This window comes from Mixophyes fleayi, chromosome 6 (assembly GCF_038048845.1).
Source record: "Mixophyes fleayi isolate aMixFle1 chromosome 6, aMixFle1.hap1, whole genome shotgun sequence".
Classification (NCBI taxonomy): Eukaryota; Metazoa; Chordata; class Amphibia; order Anura; family Limnodynastidae; genus Mixophyes; species Mixophyes fleayi.
This window is the reverse complement of record NC_134407.1, coordinates 165,680,072-165,693,356: the sequence shown is the minus strand read 5'-3', so window position 1 is coordinate 165,693,356 and position 13,285 is coordinate 165,680,072. Positions and strand designations below refer to the sequence as shown.

General features: G+C 41.3%; 2 protein-coding genes across 6 annotated transcripts in view; one reads left to right on the top strand and one right to left on the bottom strand.

The window, feature by feature from the left end:
• Window positions 1-1,139, top strand: part of IKZF3 (IKAROS family zinc finger 3) — a 66,606-nt gene extending 65,467 nt beyond the window's left edge. For all 5 annotated transcript variants that reach the window (XM_075177092.1, XM_075177095.1, XM_075177094.1 and 2 more), the window contains one exon: window positions 1-1,139. This exon is cut by the window's left edge and continues 1,251 nt beyond it. The gene's annotated coding sequence lies outside the window, so the exon portion shown is untranslated.
• On the bottom strand, window positions 1,140-13,079 carry LOC142094689 (retinol dehydrogenase 8-like). Its single transcript, XM_075177097.1, has 6 exons — window positions 12,894-13,079; window positions 7,555-7,716; window positions 7,219-7,398; window positions 6,347-6,440; window positions 3,588-3,771; window positions 1,140-3,012 (listed from the first exon to the last, which is right to left on the bottom strand). Exons 1-6 carry the CDS (start codon window positions 12,988-12,990, stop codon window positions 2,773-2,775), a joined length of 957 nt encoding a protein of 318 aa, XP_075033198.1. The 5' UTR covers window positions 12,991-13,079; the 3' UTR covers window positions 1,140-2,772.
• Window positions 13,080-13,285: the final 206 nt, after the last annotated feature.

Here is a 13,285-nt window from a genome sequence, read left to right as displayed (position 1 = left end):
TTTGAAAGTTACTGATAAATGTTACTGTTTTACATGTTACTACTATCTAAGCAAAATTGCACTCAGTTCCTGAATTAGAAAAGACATAGAGATTTGTTGATAGCATGTAGATATCTCATACTTGCCAACTTTTCCTCATTGGCTTCAGGGAGATCTCGGGGGAGGTGGGCATGCGGGGGCGGGGCTCGATGAATCACATCATTTTGGCCCCACCGCCTAAACGATTTTCAAAATTTTGGCCAATTACAGCAAGGGTGGGGCTAAGATGACGCAATATTTGCATCATTAAGACCCCTCCCCCTGCCACTTTTCTATTGCAGGGGCAAGAATTGGGCGGTTGCCCTGCTCTCCCGGGAGGTCTCCGAGAAATGCAGGAGTCTCCCGGACAAGTAGGCAACTATGCGTTAAAGAAACGCAGCTAATGAATCTCTAGAGACTGAAGTGTCTTTTACATTTCTGTCTCCATTACTGAAGTCATGTTGTCTTACCTGTCAGTATTTGATTAAATCTTGGTCTCCATGAAAATGGCCACCTCCATAGGCATCAATACATGGACAAAGGACACAATTTCTGAACAGTGTTATCATGTCACAGATGAGGAAGCCACCCAGTACTGGATCAGCATCAGGGAGAATGCCAGACTTTTCAGGGAGTGAGGGAGATCACCCCTATTTCAGGGAGTCTCCCTGAAATTCAGGGAGAGTTGGCAGGTATGAAATATCTTGCATACAAGGATAAAGATTTGGACATTCAGGGAGAGTTGGCAGGTATGAGATATCTTGCATACAAGGATAAAGATTTGCAGCCTGTGTATAAGCATAGAATAAGGAACAGCAAAGAAGCAGGAACATTGTTGACACAGATGCACCTATTCAGCTGTCATGCACATATGCATACACAGGCAATCCTGTCCCTTATTACGTCTGCCTCTGTGTAGATGCTTTGCAGGTTCGACCAGTTTGTGGATTGCAGTCCATCATTCAACAACAAATACTCAGATATGTTCAGCAACTCCTATTAGAAATAACTTTTTTGACCACAGCAGTCAACACCATGTTGATGCTCCAAAACAGTTGCGCAAAAATAGGTGTCTGATGTAACAAAAGAAAAAAACTGCATTTTCGCAGTGTCCGCAGGTCTGCATGTTCATAAATGATTATTAAAAGAAGTTATTTACTGTCAAATTACTAATGTGGAGTTACCTATATCAACCAATCAGATGTTTGCTTCCATTATCTAACTTGCACTAGCTTGGTGAAAGCTAACTAGGGATTGGTTGCTGTGGTGTTTACACTTTGTTAGTAAACAGGCCCCATGGGTTGGAATGACTGAGGGATAAAAAGTGCTCTGACTGAGTAAAGTAAGCATAATACGATTTTAGAAACATAACTATCCAGTTGATGTGAAACTTCCAGCAGTCTTATCCAGCTTTTAGCCAGGGCATGTTAAAATGTGTAGTTCCCTAACAGCTGGACAGCCACAGGTTCCCAAATTTTGATATAAAGTGTCACCTATCTGTTGAATAAATCTGTTGTGGATGCAGAAAACAGGCCCCTCCCCTCTAATCTCCACTCACCCATATTTATGAGCCACTGAGACTCTTCCTCCCACTGTAGTGTATGTTGTTCGGTCACCTCATGCTATAATATTCACACAGAGGGCCTGAGTCATTAAGGAGAGCAAAGCAAAAAAAGCAGAATCTTTGCACCTGGACAAAGCCATGTTGCATTGGAGGGAAAGGTAAATATTTAATGTGGAAACAGATTTATAGTTGGGGTAGGGCATGTCCTGGATCAACTTTAAATTTCACTGTAAAAGAAAAGCTATCAAGTATTTGTGTGCTAGACGTAAAAGCAGACAGTATTTTCCTCAATTGCAAAATAATAAACTAATTTGCACCCCTTGAATTGTAACATGGTTTGTCCAGGTTCAAATTTACTCCTTTTTTGCCTCCTTAATGACTCAGGCCCAGATCAGTTACTGTGGGGATTTCTCCATTTAACAATCTTAGGCTGCTGGCTGGTGAGATAACACTAGCGCTCCACTTTCAATCAACTGCTAACGTCCCAGGCAAATCACCTGGCATGTTGCTTTGAATGACACCAGGTGCTACTTAGGGATGACTATAGATCCTCTGCATTACTTTGTGGCACTCGGTATTATAATTTACATTATTGACTGGGTTCTAATCTGTTTATTAGGTCCATTAGGTCCATATTTCCTATGAATGCATCTGTCAACTTCTATCGATTGAAGGCGATAGGCAGTTGGTATATAATAAAAAGGTTTTGTAGTTTTATAGATATCTCCAGCATCAATGAGGTGGATGAAGTGTTAGAGCGGGCTCTCTTGGGACTCATGGGGTGATATTTTAGTGTTTGGAAGTGGGAAGTGAAACTCACGGCTCGGTGGCCGTCACAGACTGTGCATCAGTAAGTTCTCCTCTCCGTTCTCCAAGGGACAAGGCTCTCAGCCACTGCCAGGCTTGCCTCACAGGTGGTCTGCTCACTAACTTGCAGAAGTTTCCTAACCCACCATACAATTCAACATCTCCACTACCAGGTACCCTGTGTTCAAGGCACTTAACAAACAGTGTTTTTGACATATGTTTTTTGCAATAAGACCATTTGGGGATTAAAGAATGAAGCTCATTTACTTGCTTGCACGGTTACCATGGATGACAACCAAATGGTTGGCAAAAACAGCTTCTTGAATGAGCTGGTTACAAACACATCATTCATAGGTGTCAAGTTGTTTTGAAAAATGAATCTCCTATATAAATCCCAAAATCCTTGCTCCTTGTTGTACTTTCTGTGCTTTCCAGCGGAGGAGCTTGATAGCCAGAAGGCTGGCCTGCATGAGAGTGTCATGCTGGAATACGATCTTGTAGAACACGTCGGTCACCAGCTCTCCACTGGGATCTGCGTATTTCAGTGCAGTAAGAGGAGTGTAGACCTGGTTAGTCTGGTAGCGAAAAGGAGGTGTGTCCATGGTGATGACACGTAGAATATGCTGCAGCAATGATATTCACATGTTAGTAATTCAATATTTATCTACCTGTGCGATTTGATATACTGCATCGCTATGTGTGATTATCTTGTGTGACAAACTATCAATACATTCAATTCTTTTCAGTCCCAGAACGGACTTAAATGTGAATGACCACCATAATCCTGATTGATTTTTTTATACAGGAACTAAAAACAAATTATAGCACTGGATTACATATACTGTGTTTGTAACTCCAACACTGTTTATTAATGCCCATTATCCAAAAATGAAGTATTATTTCTGAACTCCACTGTGTTTACAGTCTTGCCTATCCAGAAATGTTAGGGTATGTAATTAGTTTATATGTCCCACATGCCCTTCTCTCATGCTGGGGGGCGTGGGATTGGTGTTATTTAAGGTTTACACAGTGAATCCTGATTAACCCCTTAATAAGACCAGAACACAAAGGGTAGCATTCATGAATTAAATTAAAATGCAAAAGTCTAGTTGCTGTAGGTTATAGAACCTTCTTCCTGTACACCGGTTTTCATAAAGGTTCAGCAAAATAAAACTGTTATTTTTAAGATGCCCCTTACCTCAGCAACTTCCTCCGGGGTCTGCCCAAGACTAGAAAATATGGCTTTAGAGTTCTTCAAGTAATAGTTTGTAAACATATCAGATGTCTCAGGGTCTGTCTTGGAGTAATCCCCATGTATAGCATCTTCATAAACTTTTAACTCAAACTCTGTCTTCACAGGACCTGGCTCTATCAATGTCAGGCTAAAATCCAGAGAGAATTAAATATTAGGGAAATATGAGGATTTACAATTTTTACATGTATTCATAATATTAAATAATAAATGGAAAATAATTCTTTCCTATACATTTTTGTATGGTAAGTTTTACATATTCAAAATAATCAGCATTATGGATACAATAGTAGGATTTAGGGAATGACCTATAGAGATGCAACAGTACAAAGGAAAGGAGAAATACTTAGGAGACTAAAGGGATTTAGAAGGAGCCCAGAAAAGGCTAAGGACAGTATTCTGGCAAAGAACATGGCATTGGTGGAAAAGCACTGCAGTCAGTGGCCATTGGTGATGCCTGGACAGTCGTCTGGACACCTCCATTAAAGTTGCAGTTGAAGCACATGTCACCACTCTTGTTCAAAGCCAGGGGAAGGGTGGGGGGTCTCCAGGGCCAGGAAGCGGGAGGCCACCCCCAATGGTAATGGTTAATGGCTGGAGCTGACATTTGCAGTGTTGTTTCCTTTCCACCAGGTTTTCAGAATGTTTATTAAATAAAGCTGTTACCTCTTTCACCTCATATGTCTCAGACCTTACTGGAATTAGACCGTGGACTGGTAAAAATTTGGGTGGAGAAATGAAGGGAAGTCATCAACCGTTAGGCGGGGTATAAAACCAATGCAAACTGGAACTATTAGTAATTAATTAATAATTCAGCTATTCCACACAAGAAAGCTGGCCTAGCTACCAGAAGGAAGCCCCTGGTGCATCACTAGGATTTCCTGCATCAGCATAAAAACATTCAGGTGGTTATATAATGTACGGGCAGATTTCAGCACACCCAGGGACTGGATGAAACAATACCTATCCTTGTCACTGAACCTACCAGCTATTATTGATAGCAATGGTTAGGATTGGCAAGATCCTACCTTTTCTTGATAGCACTTAAAAACTGTGGCATTGCACCATATAAGGTTTCTAAATATGCAGGTAGTGGAACACTGGCGCTTTCTGCTACCAGAGTATACTAATGGCAAAATTCCAGCATTCACCTGCTTACGATGACTGTGCGATGCAAGCAGTGTAAGCATTATATACTCTAGAATGCTGTATGCACCATTCATAGAGAGTATCCGTGGTAGTGTGGCAGAAACCCAGTGTTTACACTGCTCGCATTGTGCAAGCACAAGGACAGATTAAACGGTGAGTTACCGTATCTGTACTCTGGGTGCAGACAGTGACAAATATTCAATCAAATTGCCTTGACATTCTCCACGTAGGAGGACCAAAACAGCCAGAAAACCAAATCAAAATCCCGTGGGAATCAATCAGATTTGTATTGGGCATCCTGGGAAATCTTTTTCAGCAAAAGACTAGAGTATGCATCATCATCATCATCAATTTATATAGCGCCACTAATTCCGCAGCGCAGCGTGAGCTCATAGCTGCATGTGTGTAAGGTCATCTGCTGACTGCACTCTGTGAGCTGGTTGAGAAATAGGCATCTATTGGACAGGCGAATGACCAAAGATCTGCATATGAATAATTATATTCATTTACGCCTTTTAGACTAGTTTTCATATAAAGAGAATGTTCTATCAATGTAAGAAAGGCAGCTATTATTTCCCATATTAATGAAAACAGATTGTCTAAGCTTAATATGTGAGGTAACAGTAAGATACGGTGACAAATATAGAAAGATTTGCCTTTGTTCATTGGCACATATTGTACCTGTCTGATCTGACTATGTTTGCAGTAAAAATATATGAATGCAATTTTTTTCTTTAGTCAAAGCAAATATATCTAGTGTCATTATATTGTTCATGACTTCACGTACATTGAGGATGCAATCAAACATGTTTCAGCCTCTTTAAGCCATGAGAACAGTTGAATTGCAGTGGTGATCAGAGGCAATGAGAATCCCGCAATAGCAGTATCCTTTTTTGTTAGCTCAATGCACTGGCACTGTCAAATCATTCCACATCATGAATTGTCAACTTTGCTATAAATAACAGCACTATTTGAATACCCACCCCTAAAAAACTATAGGGCCTGAGTCATTAAGGAGAGTAAGGCAAAAAAAAAAAGAGTAAATGCTTTCCGGGACAAACCATGTTACAATGCAAGAGGTGCAAATTAGTTTATTATTTTACACATAAGTTAAATACTGACTGTTTTTTCATGTAGCACACAGACACTTGATAGCTTTATATTTACAATGAAATTTAAAGTTGATCTAGGACATGCCCTATCCCAACTATAAATCTGTCCCCACATTTTAAATTTACATCCCCCTCTAATGCAACATGGTTTTGCCTAGGTGCAAAGTTACTCCTTTTTTATGCTTTGTTCTCCTTAATGACTCAGGTCCATACTGAGCTCATATAAACTTTTTGTGAATTAACATACTTCTTACGAATTATATTAGTAGTCTTCATTCTGAAATTGAATATGTAGGTGTATGATCTCAGCAAGATTGTCACTGAGTTACTGACAGAAACTGGTCCAGCGAGATTAATTCCACTTGTAAGTGACTCAACACATTCTCACCACTTAACAAAACATGTTATGATCTCATTTTTGGCTAAAATTAATGTCTCACTTACAATATATTAAATTTCAGAGTTTGGAATACCAGACTCTCACAGAATCCTTCAACGGCAAACTTGGAGGCTGAATAGATATCATTGAATACGATGCCTAATGAGATAAAGTGGATTTGGTTAACGAGACAGAGGTAAAGTTAAATAAATACTTTGCTTTTATTATTATCCATTATTTATATAGCTCCACCATATTCCAGAACGCTGTATTGTCAGAGAACGTGATTCAGGCATATCATTCTCCTCCTCAGTGTAGTTTAGAATATAATTTAGTGTAATCCAGATGCCCGCATACACACACGCATGCATACACACACATGCACGCCTACACACACATGCATGCACACATGCACGCCTCTACATACACACACACACATGCACGCATACATACACACACACACACATACACACATACACACACATGCACGCCTACACACACACATGCATGCATGCACGCATACACACACACACACACACGCCTACACACACACATGCACGCCTACACACACATGCACGCATACACACACACATGCACGCATACATACATACATACACACACACACACACACACACACATGCACGCATTCACACACACATGCACGCATACACATACACTTTTAGTCAGAAGCCAATTAACCTGCTAGTATATCTTTGGACCATAGGAGGAATCTGGAGCACCCGGGGGTAATTCAAGCAAAGACAGGTTGAACAAACTCTCCACACTTAGAATCTTGGGGTGGTATGGAACCCAAGGCTACTTTGCTGAGAGACAATAATGCTAACCAGAGTTAATTACAGAAGCAGTCATATGACGAGGATAATGAGTTATGGCTTGCACATCCTTTCTGTAATATCGCTATTGCTCATGTACATACCTTGTAATCCCATTACACTGCTCATCACCAGAATGTGCCCACTTCTCCTCCTCTTCATGTCAGGCAAAACTTCCTTTATCATCCTTACAACTCCAAAGAAATTGGTTTCGAAGATGCCTTGCATGTCCTCTATGGACTGGCACTCTATAGGTCCGATAAGCCCCACTCCTGCATTATTAACTGCAAAACAATTTTCCCTAGTGACAGACTGCTTGTGAATAGCTATATAGGAATATTGCCTTTAAGACAAACAGTAAAGTATAGTAATTATGTTTAGCAGGTAAACAGCATTTGTTTGTAAGTCTGTAATTGGCAGTCATGTAACGCACCACTCACTGAGAATGTCTATATGTCTGTGAGGGATGCTGTCCACACATTCCCGAATGGAACATTCACTCTGGACATCCAGCTCTTTTATCTCCAGTGTTCTACAAAGGGCGTCTCCTGCCGCCTCCTCCAGAGCTTTCCGCTTTCCTAGGTTGCGCATGGTGGCAATGACTGTAGAAAAAGGACAGTATCAGTGATGTGAAACAGGTGTCCTTTGTCCCACAAGATCCTATTAGGAGATCAGAACAGCAGCATGAAGCCTTCGCACAGCACAAGAAGTTGGTCAGCCTGGTGAGAAAACATCACCATCTAATCACAGACTATCCTGCTCCATAGACTTTGTAAGTGCATTTACTAAGTCTCTTGGTCCACCTCAACTAAGATGCAATACGCAATATTAAATGCACATGTTAACCAAATGTGTCATGTATATACTCTGTGCATGTGACTTGGACCTAATCAATTCTAACCATCTCTCACCCACCCTTCACACAAGTTATGAAATTCAGTGAAATAACACTCCACAATAGTGCACACGCCCTAAACTATGCTATCACCAACCTACCATAAGGTAACTTTTGGAGCACCCCACCAAAATCCATGTACAATCTAGCACACTGCTGCCCAACAGTTCTAGGGTTAACGCAGTCACAAATAGTTACTTTATCAGAAAGGCTTGTACATTTATTAAGAGTATGAAGGACACAAATTAGTAAGGTTTAGAATATAAAAGGTTTAATGTTTATACATGCAAAAGGTTATAAAAATGACATATATATAAATATGTAAAAAGATACAAGATAAAAAGCAAAATAACAAAAATTTATACATCACCCATAACTCTGTACAGATCTCCTGTTCTGGGACAGGAGAAGAAGTTTCATCTATCCTAGCAATCAGAAATCAGGCCAAAAATGATAACAACAGTATGCGTCTGAGAGCCTAGTTTTCTTATGTCTCCTTTTGGAGTGAGATTTGTAAAGATTTCCCCACCTCAGTCTGGGTAGATTAAGCAAACCTTCTAAAGAGGAAAATGGAGGTGTTGCCCATAGCAACCAATCAGATTCTAGTTATCATTTATCTAGTACATTGCAGAAAATGATAACTACAATCTGATTGGCTGAAATGGGCAATATTTCCACTTCCCTTTTAGAAGGTTTGATAAATCTACAATTTTAATATTAGAAGAGTATGTAATATCCAGCTTACTTTTGTGAAGATGAAACACTTTTGCTCTTATTAATCTGTAATCTTATTAAATAATCTCTCGTCTGATGTGTATCTGGAAATTAAACATTTATGACTTCTTAGTTACAGCTTGCTATGCTATGTGTGCAGTTTTTCAAAATGACATCCTCTGTGTCACAGTTGGGCGCTATAACTTTTCAGTGACATTCATAGGAGCAGATCTAATTCCAAGGTGCACACATGATATATACCCAGGGGCGAACGCAGGATTTAGAAGGGGAGGTTTCCGCCCCCCACCCCGGAAAAGAACATTTTTTTTTGCATGCGCAGCAGCTCCATTTCGGCGAGTCTGAATTCTTCAGCAGCCGCGGCGCTGTCAAGCAGCATCCGCGGCAGTGCTGTATTATACTACAATACAGCACTGCCGCGGACGCTTCTTTGACAGCGCTGCTGTACAGTACGTTGGTTCACAGAGGGGAGGGGTTTCTGGAGAACCAGAAACCCCCCCTGCGTGCGCCACTGGACAGGGTCCAGCCACCTTAATTATACAGTGCCCCAGGCTTGGAGGGGGGTTTCCAGGCACTAAGAAACTCCCCCTCGGTTTGCCTATGTATACCAGTCTACCAGAGACATTCAAAAATAAAACATTGGCTTTTAAAGTTTCTTTAAGCTCTACAACTGTTAACCCCAGCAACACCAGAGCTGTGCTTATTGACCCTCTCATTATTTGTTCTATAACACAATGGGCCTGATTCATTAAGGAAAGTAAGGCAAAAATGTGAGTAAGTTGTCTTCTGGACAAAACCATGTTGCAATGCAAGGGGTGAAAATTAGTTTATTATTTTGCATATAAGATATACACTGTCTGTCTTTTCATGTAGATCTACAGCTGTTTGCTTTACTTTCCTTAATGAATTAGGCCCAATGTATTTAAAGAAAAGGAAATGCAAACATTTGCCATTTGAAACAACGACAGCCCCTATGTCACAAGTGCTGCCACTCATAGCAACATCACACCATCGTCCTAATGCAAATTAGACAGTGAAAGCAAATGTGTTATTGGTTGCTGTTGGTGTTTGTACAATTGCACATTGTTAATAAATAACCTGCTCATGCCGCCTAGGTTATTATTTTACAGACCAGCTATTACATAGGTTCTGTAACTGTGTATATAGCATTTCGCATGGAATCTCAGCACTTCACAATGTATGTGTAGTAGAGAATTAAGTCTGTAAGCTCCACTGGGGCAAGGACTGATGCGAATGATTAAGCATTCCCTGTAAAGTTCTGCATAACATGTTGGCGCTGTATAAATAAAGAATAGTAATAATACATTTATGTGTATTATGTAAGTTGCCTGTGAGTGAGCGAAATGGTACTGAAAACTGACATGCGGACATCATCTATTTCTGAGTAAATGTGAGAATTGCATAAAGGGACAGCAGTGACAGCATTTGGCTAGGCCTTGGAGAAATATTACCACAATATTTTACAACATTGCTATTTTAGACATATGCTAGGAATGTGTCACTTACACTACTGTGGTTGCTCAACCTGTAGTGTAAAAGCCGCATGTAGCTGCCAGGCAGATATTGTGGCTCACCACTCAGCATGTAGAATGGAGAACTTGGAAGTGCAACTGTGGCTACAGTATGTGTATCTGTGGTGGACAACAGGTAACCCTCAAGGATCACCTGTAGGCCACCTGACCAGAAGACATTTCCCCCATAATTCCTCTTCCTATTGAATGTGATGTCAGTGTGGTTTAGTGCATGTATACAACCTGAGTACCGGTGTTATACACGATTGATGTTTTTTTATGAATTGTGTTGAAGCTGAACCTTGGTCCAAAGTGCATAACTGATGTCACTAGTTCCAAGTGACTTGATAGGCCGCATTTTCATTAATCTTACTGCAGGCCACAACTTAGCTGCCTTCACTGTGTGTGTAGACAACAGGTGCACTTAGGACCCAAATTGGTGGGTAACATGCTGCCTGGCTGAAAAAAAGGCCTGGTCGTCAGGATGTGCAGATTTCATTCAACTCTCCTCGCTCCAGCCAAACTGCTGTGGCCCACCGAGAGCATACAGGAGAGAGGGGGGAGCAATGAAGGACGTGCGCAGGACACAGGGGAACCCGTCGGAGAGCCTGAACCCTGCATCCCAGGTAACCTCTGGGAACTGGGTTTCACTTAGGTTACAACTCATATAGGAATTATACTTTAATGTGACTCACAAACATAAAATGTGCTGTTTAAGATACTGAGTCATTGAGGAAAGTAAAGCAAAAAAAATGAGTAACTTTGCACCTTGGCAAATGTTGCATTAGAGGGGAAGGCAAATTTAAAATGTGATGATAGATTTATAGTTGGGGTAGGGCATGTTCACATGCAGGGCCTCCATTCCCTCGTGAGGCCCCCCCCCCCGTGATCCGAGCCGCCCCTCCCCCCCCCCCCCCGGTGATCCGAGCACCTGGCACTTACCTTCTTCTCCTCCTTCCCCGGCACGCTTTACACTCTTTACTGAGATCTCGTGAGAGTGAGACTCACGAGATCTCCTCAGTAAGGAGAATACAGCGCGCCGGGGAAGTACTGCAGGGAAAGTGCTCAGCAGCACTGATCGGGCCGGGGGCGCCCCCGCCCCAGACTGATCAATACTGCTGCTGCGCACTTTCAAGGGCCCCCTGGATGCCATAGGCCCCTGGGCTGTAGCCCAGTTAGCCCTATGGTTAATCCGGCCCTGCATGTTCTAGATCAATTTTACATTTCAGTGTACAAATAAAGCTATTAAATATTTGTGTGCTACATGAAAAACACCCAGTATTTAACATATGTGCAAAATAATAAACTAATTTGTACCCCTTGTATTGTAACATATTTTTTTCCAGGAGAAAACGTATTCAGTTTTTTGCCTTACTTTCCTTAATGATTCAGGCCCACTGTTGTTAAAAGCACCACAAGGTGTCAGCAGCCTCCCATCAACATGGTGTAAATGTAAATGTGTAGAAGTTGACAGTGGATCTAGTCTTGTAAATTGAAATACTTGGGCTTGCTGAATGATAACTGCTTGTGATCATAACTAGTCCAGTTAATGGGGTCAGTGATACCTAATCACACTGGAAGTGATGCTTGATATGCTAGATGACTCCATTTCAGTGCACAGCTGCATCTCTTAGATGTGGGCAGCACGGTGGTGAAGTGGTTAGCACTTCTGTCTCTCAGCACTGGGGTCATGAGCTTAATTCCCGGCCATGGCCTTATCTGTGTGAAATTTGTATGTTCTCCTCGTGTTTGCGTGGGTTTCCTCCAGGTGCTCCGCTTTCCTCCCACAGTCCAAAAAACATACTAGTAGGTTAATTGTCTGCTTTTAAAATTGACCCGTGTGTGTGTGTGTGTGTGTGTGTGTGTGTGTGTGTGTGTGTGTGTGTGTGTGTGTGTGTGTGTGTGTGTGTGTGTGTGTGTGTGTGTGTGTGTGTGTGTGTGTGTGTTAGGGAATTTAGACTGTAAGCTCCAATGGGGCAGGGACTGATGTGAGTGAGTTCTATGTACAGCGCTGCAGAATTAGTGGCGCTATATAAATAAATGATGATGATGTGGTTTACATTTCTATAGATAAGCATTTATTAAACCTACAAAATAACAATCAGACTAAAGTGAACCCTACAGCAGATTTTAATCAGTCTATAGACGGCCATATATGGCCATATCCAGTTCAAGTGGCAATCTATCAGCTTCACACATTGGTGAGATTGGCGATCAGGCTGAGTAGCCAGATCACTCACGGCATCCCTGGCCACTAGCAGTCACCTTCCAACTGGATTTATAGGCATGTCCAATAACCAGCTACATTATTACAAGCAGATCATTATCAGGCTTAATTTTGTATCAGGCCAAAATCCAAATATCACAGCTTGTGGCCAGTGTCACTTATATTCACCTAAGTTATTGATTGGCTGCAAACGGTTACAGCACATGAGTGCCATTGACATTATTTTATTCAATAAACCTATGTGTTTGGCTGCATTTGCACAGAGACACAGTTAGGGCTAGAACTTCACATAACTGTTTTTTTCTTTTTTTAAACACTAATAGGCATACAAAAGAAGTAGATGAACCCTTTATTCATCACAAGAGCATTGATAATTGCAGGTATTACACTCACCCTTAAATCTTTGCTGCTCATCTTGGGCCAGTTTCACAGCCAGGGCCAGTCCAATTCCTGAGGAACATCCAGTTATAAGTACTGTACGAGGATCCATCTCATGGACGTTGAGTCTACCCAAACAGACGGGATAACTGTGGGGTTTCAGGTGATTGCTGATTGTATTTGTACGTACAGCAACTTTTAAAAGTTGCTTATATTTAAGGATGACGCTGAGTCCTAATTTGACCACTAAATAGTCTTATCTTGCGCATCCGATGAAAGGGATTAGAAGATAATCTTATCACTGGTCACAGAGCCAAGTAGGACAATGACAAGTGAGGGAGAAAACCGCACTGAATCTTCTCCGTAAGAATTGTCACTGAGAGCAACCGCACACAATTGTTTTCCAC

Excerpts from the sequence above, each read along its gene's own strand:
- LOC142094689 (XM_075177097.1), bottom strand. The coding sequence starts at position 12,990 with ATGGATCCTCGTACAGTACTTATAACTGGATGTTCCTCAGGAATTGGA. Across the intron at positions 7,399-7,554 it reads CAGACATATAGACATTCTCA|TTAATAATGCAGGAGTGGGG; the intron begins GTGAGTGGTGCG and ends ATTGTTTTGCAG. Across the intron at positions 3,013-3,587 it reads CCCCGGAGGAAGTTGCTGAG|CATATTCTACGTGTCATCAC; the intron begins GTAAGGGGCATC and ends TCATTGCTGCAG.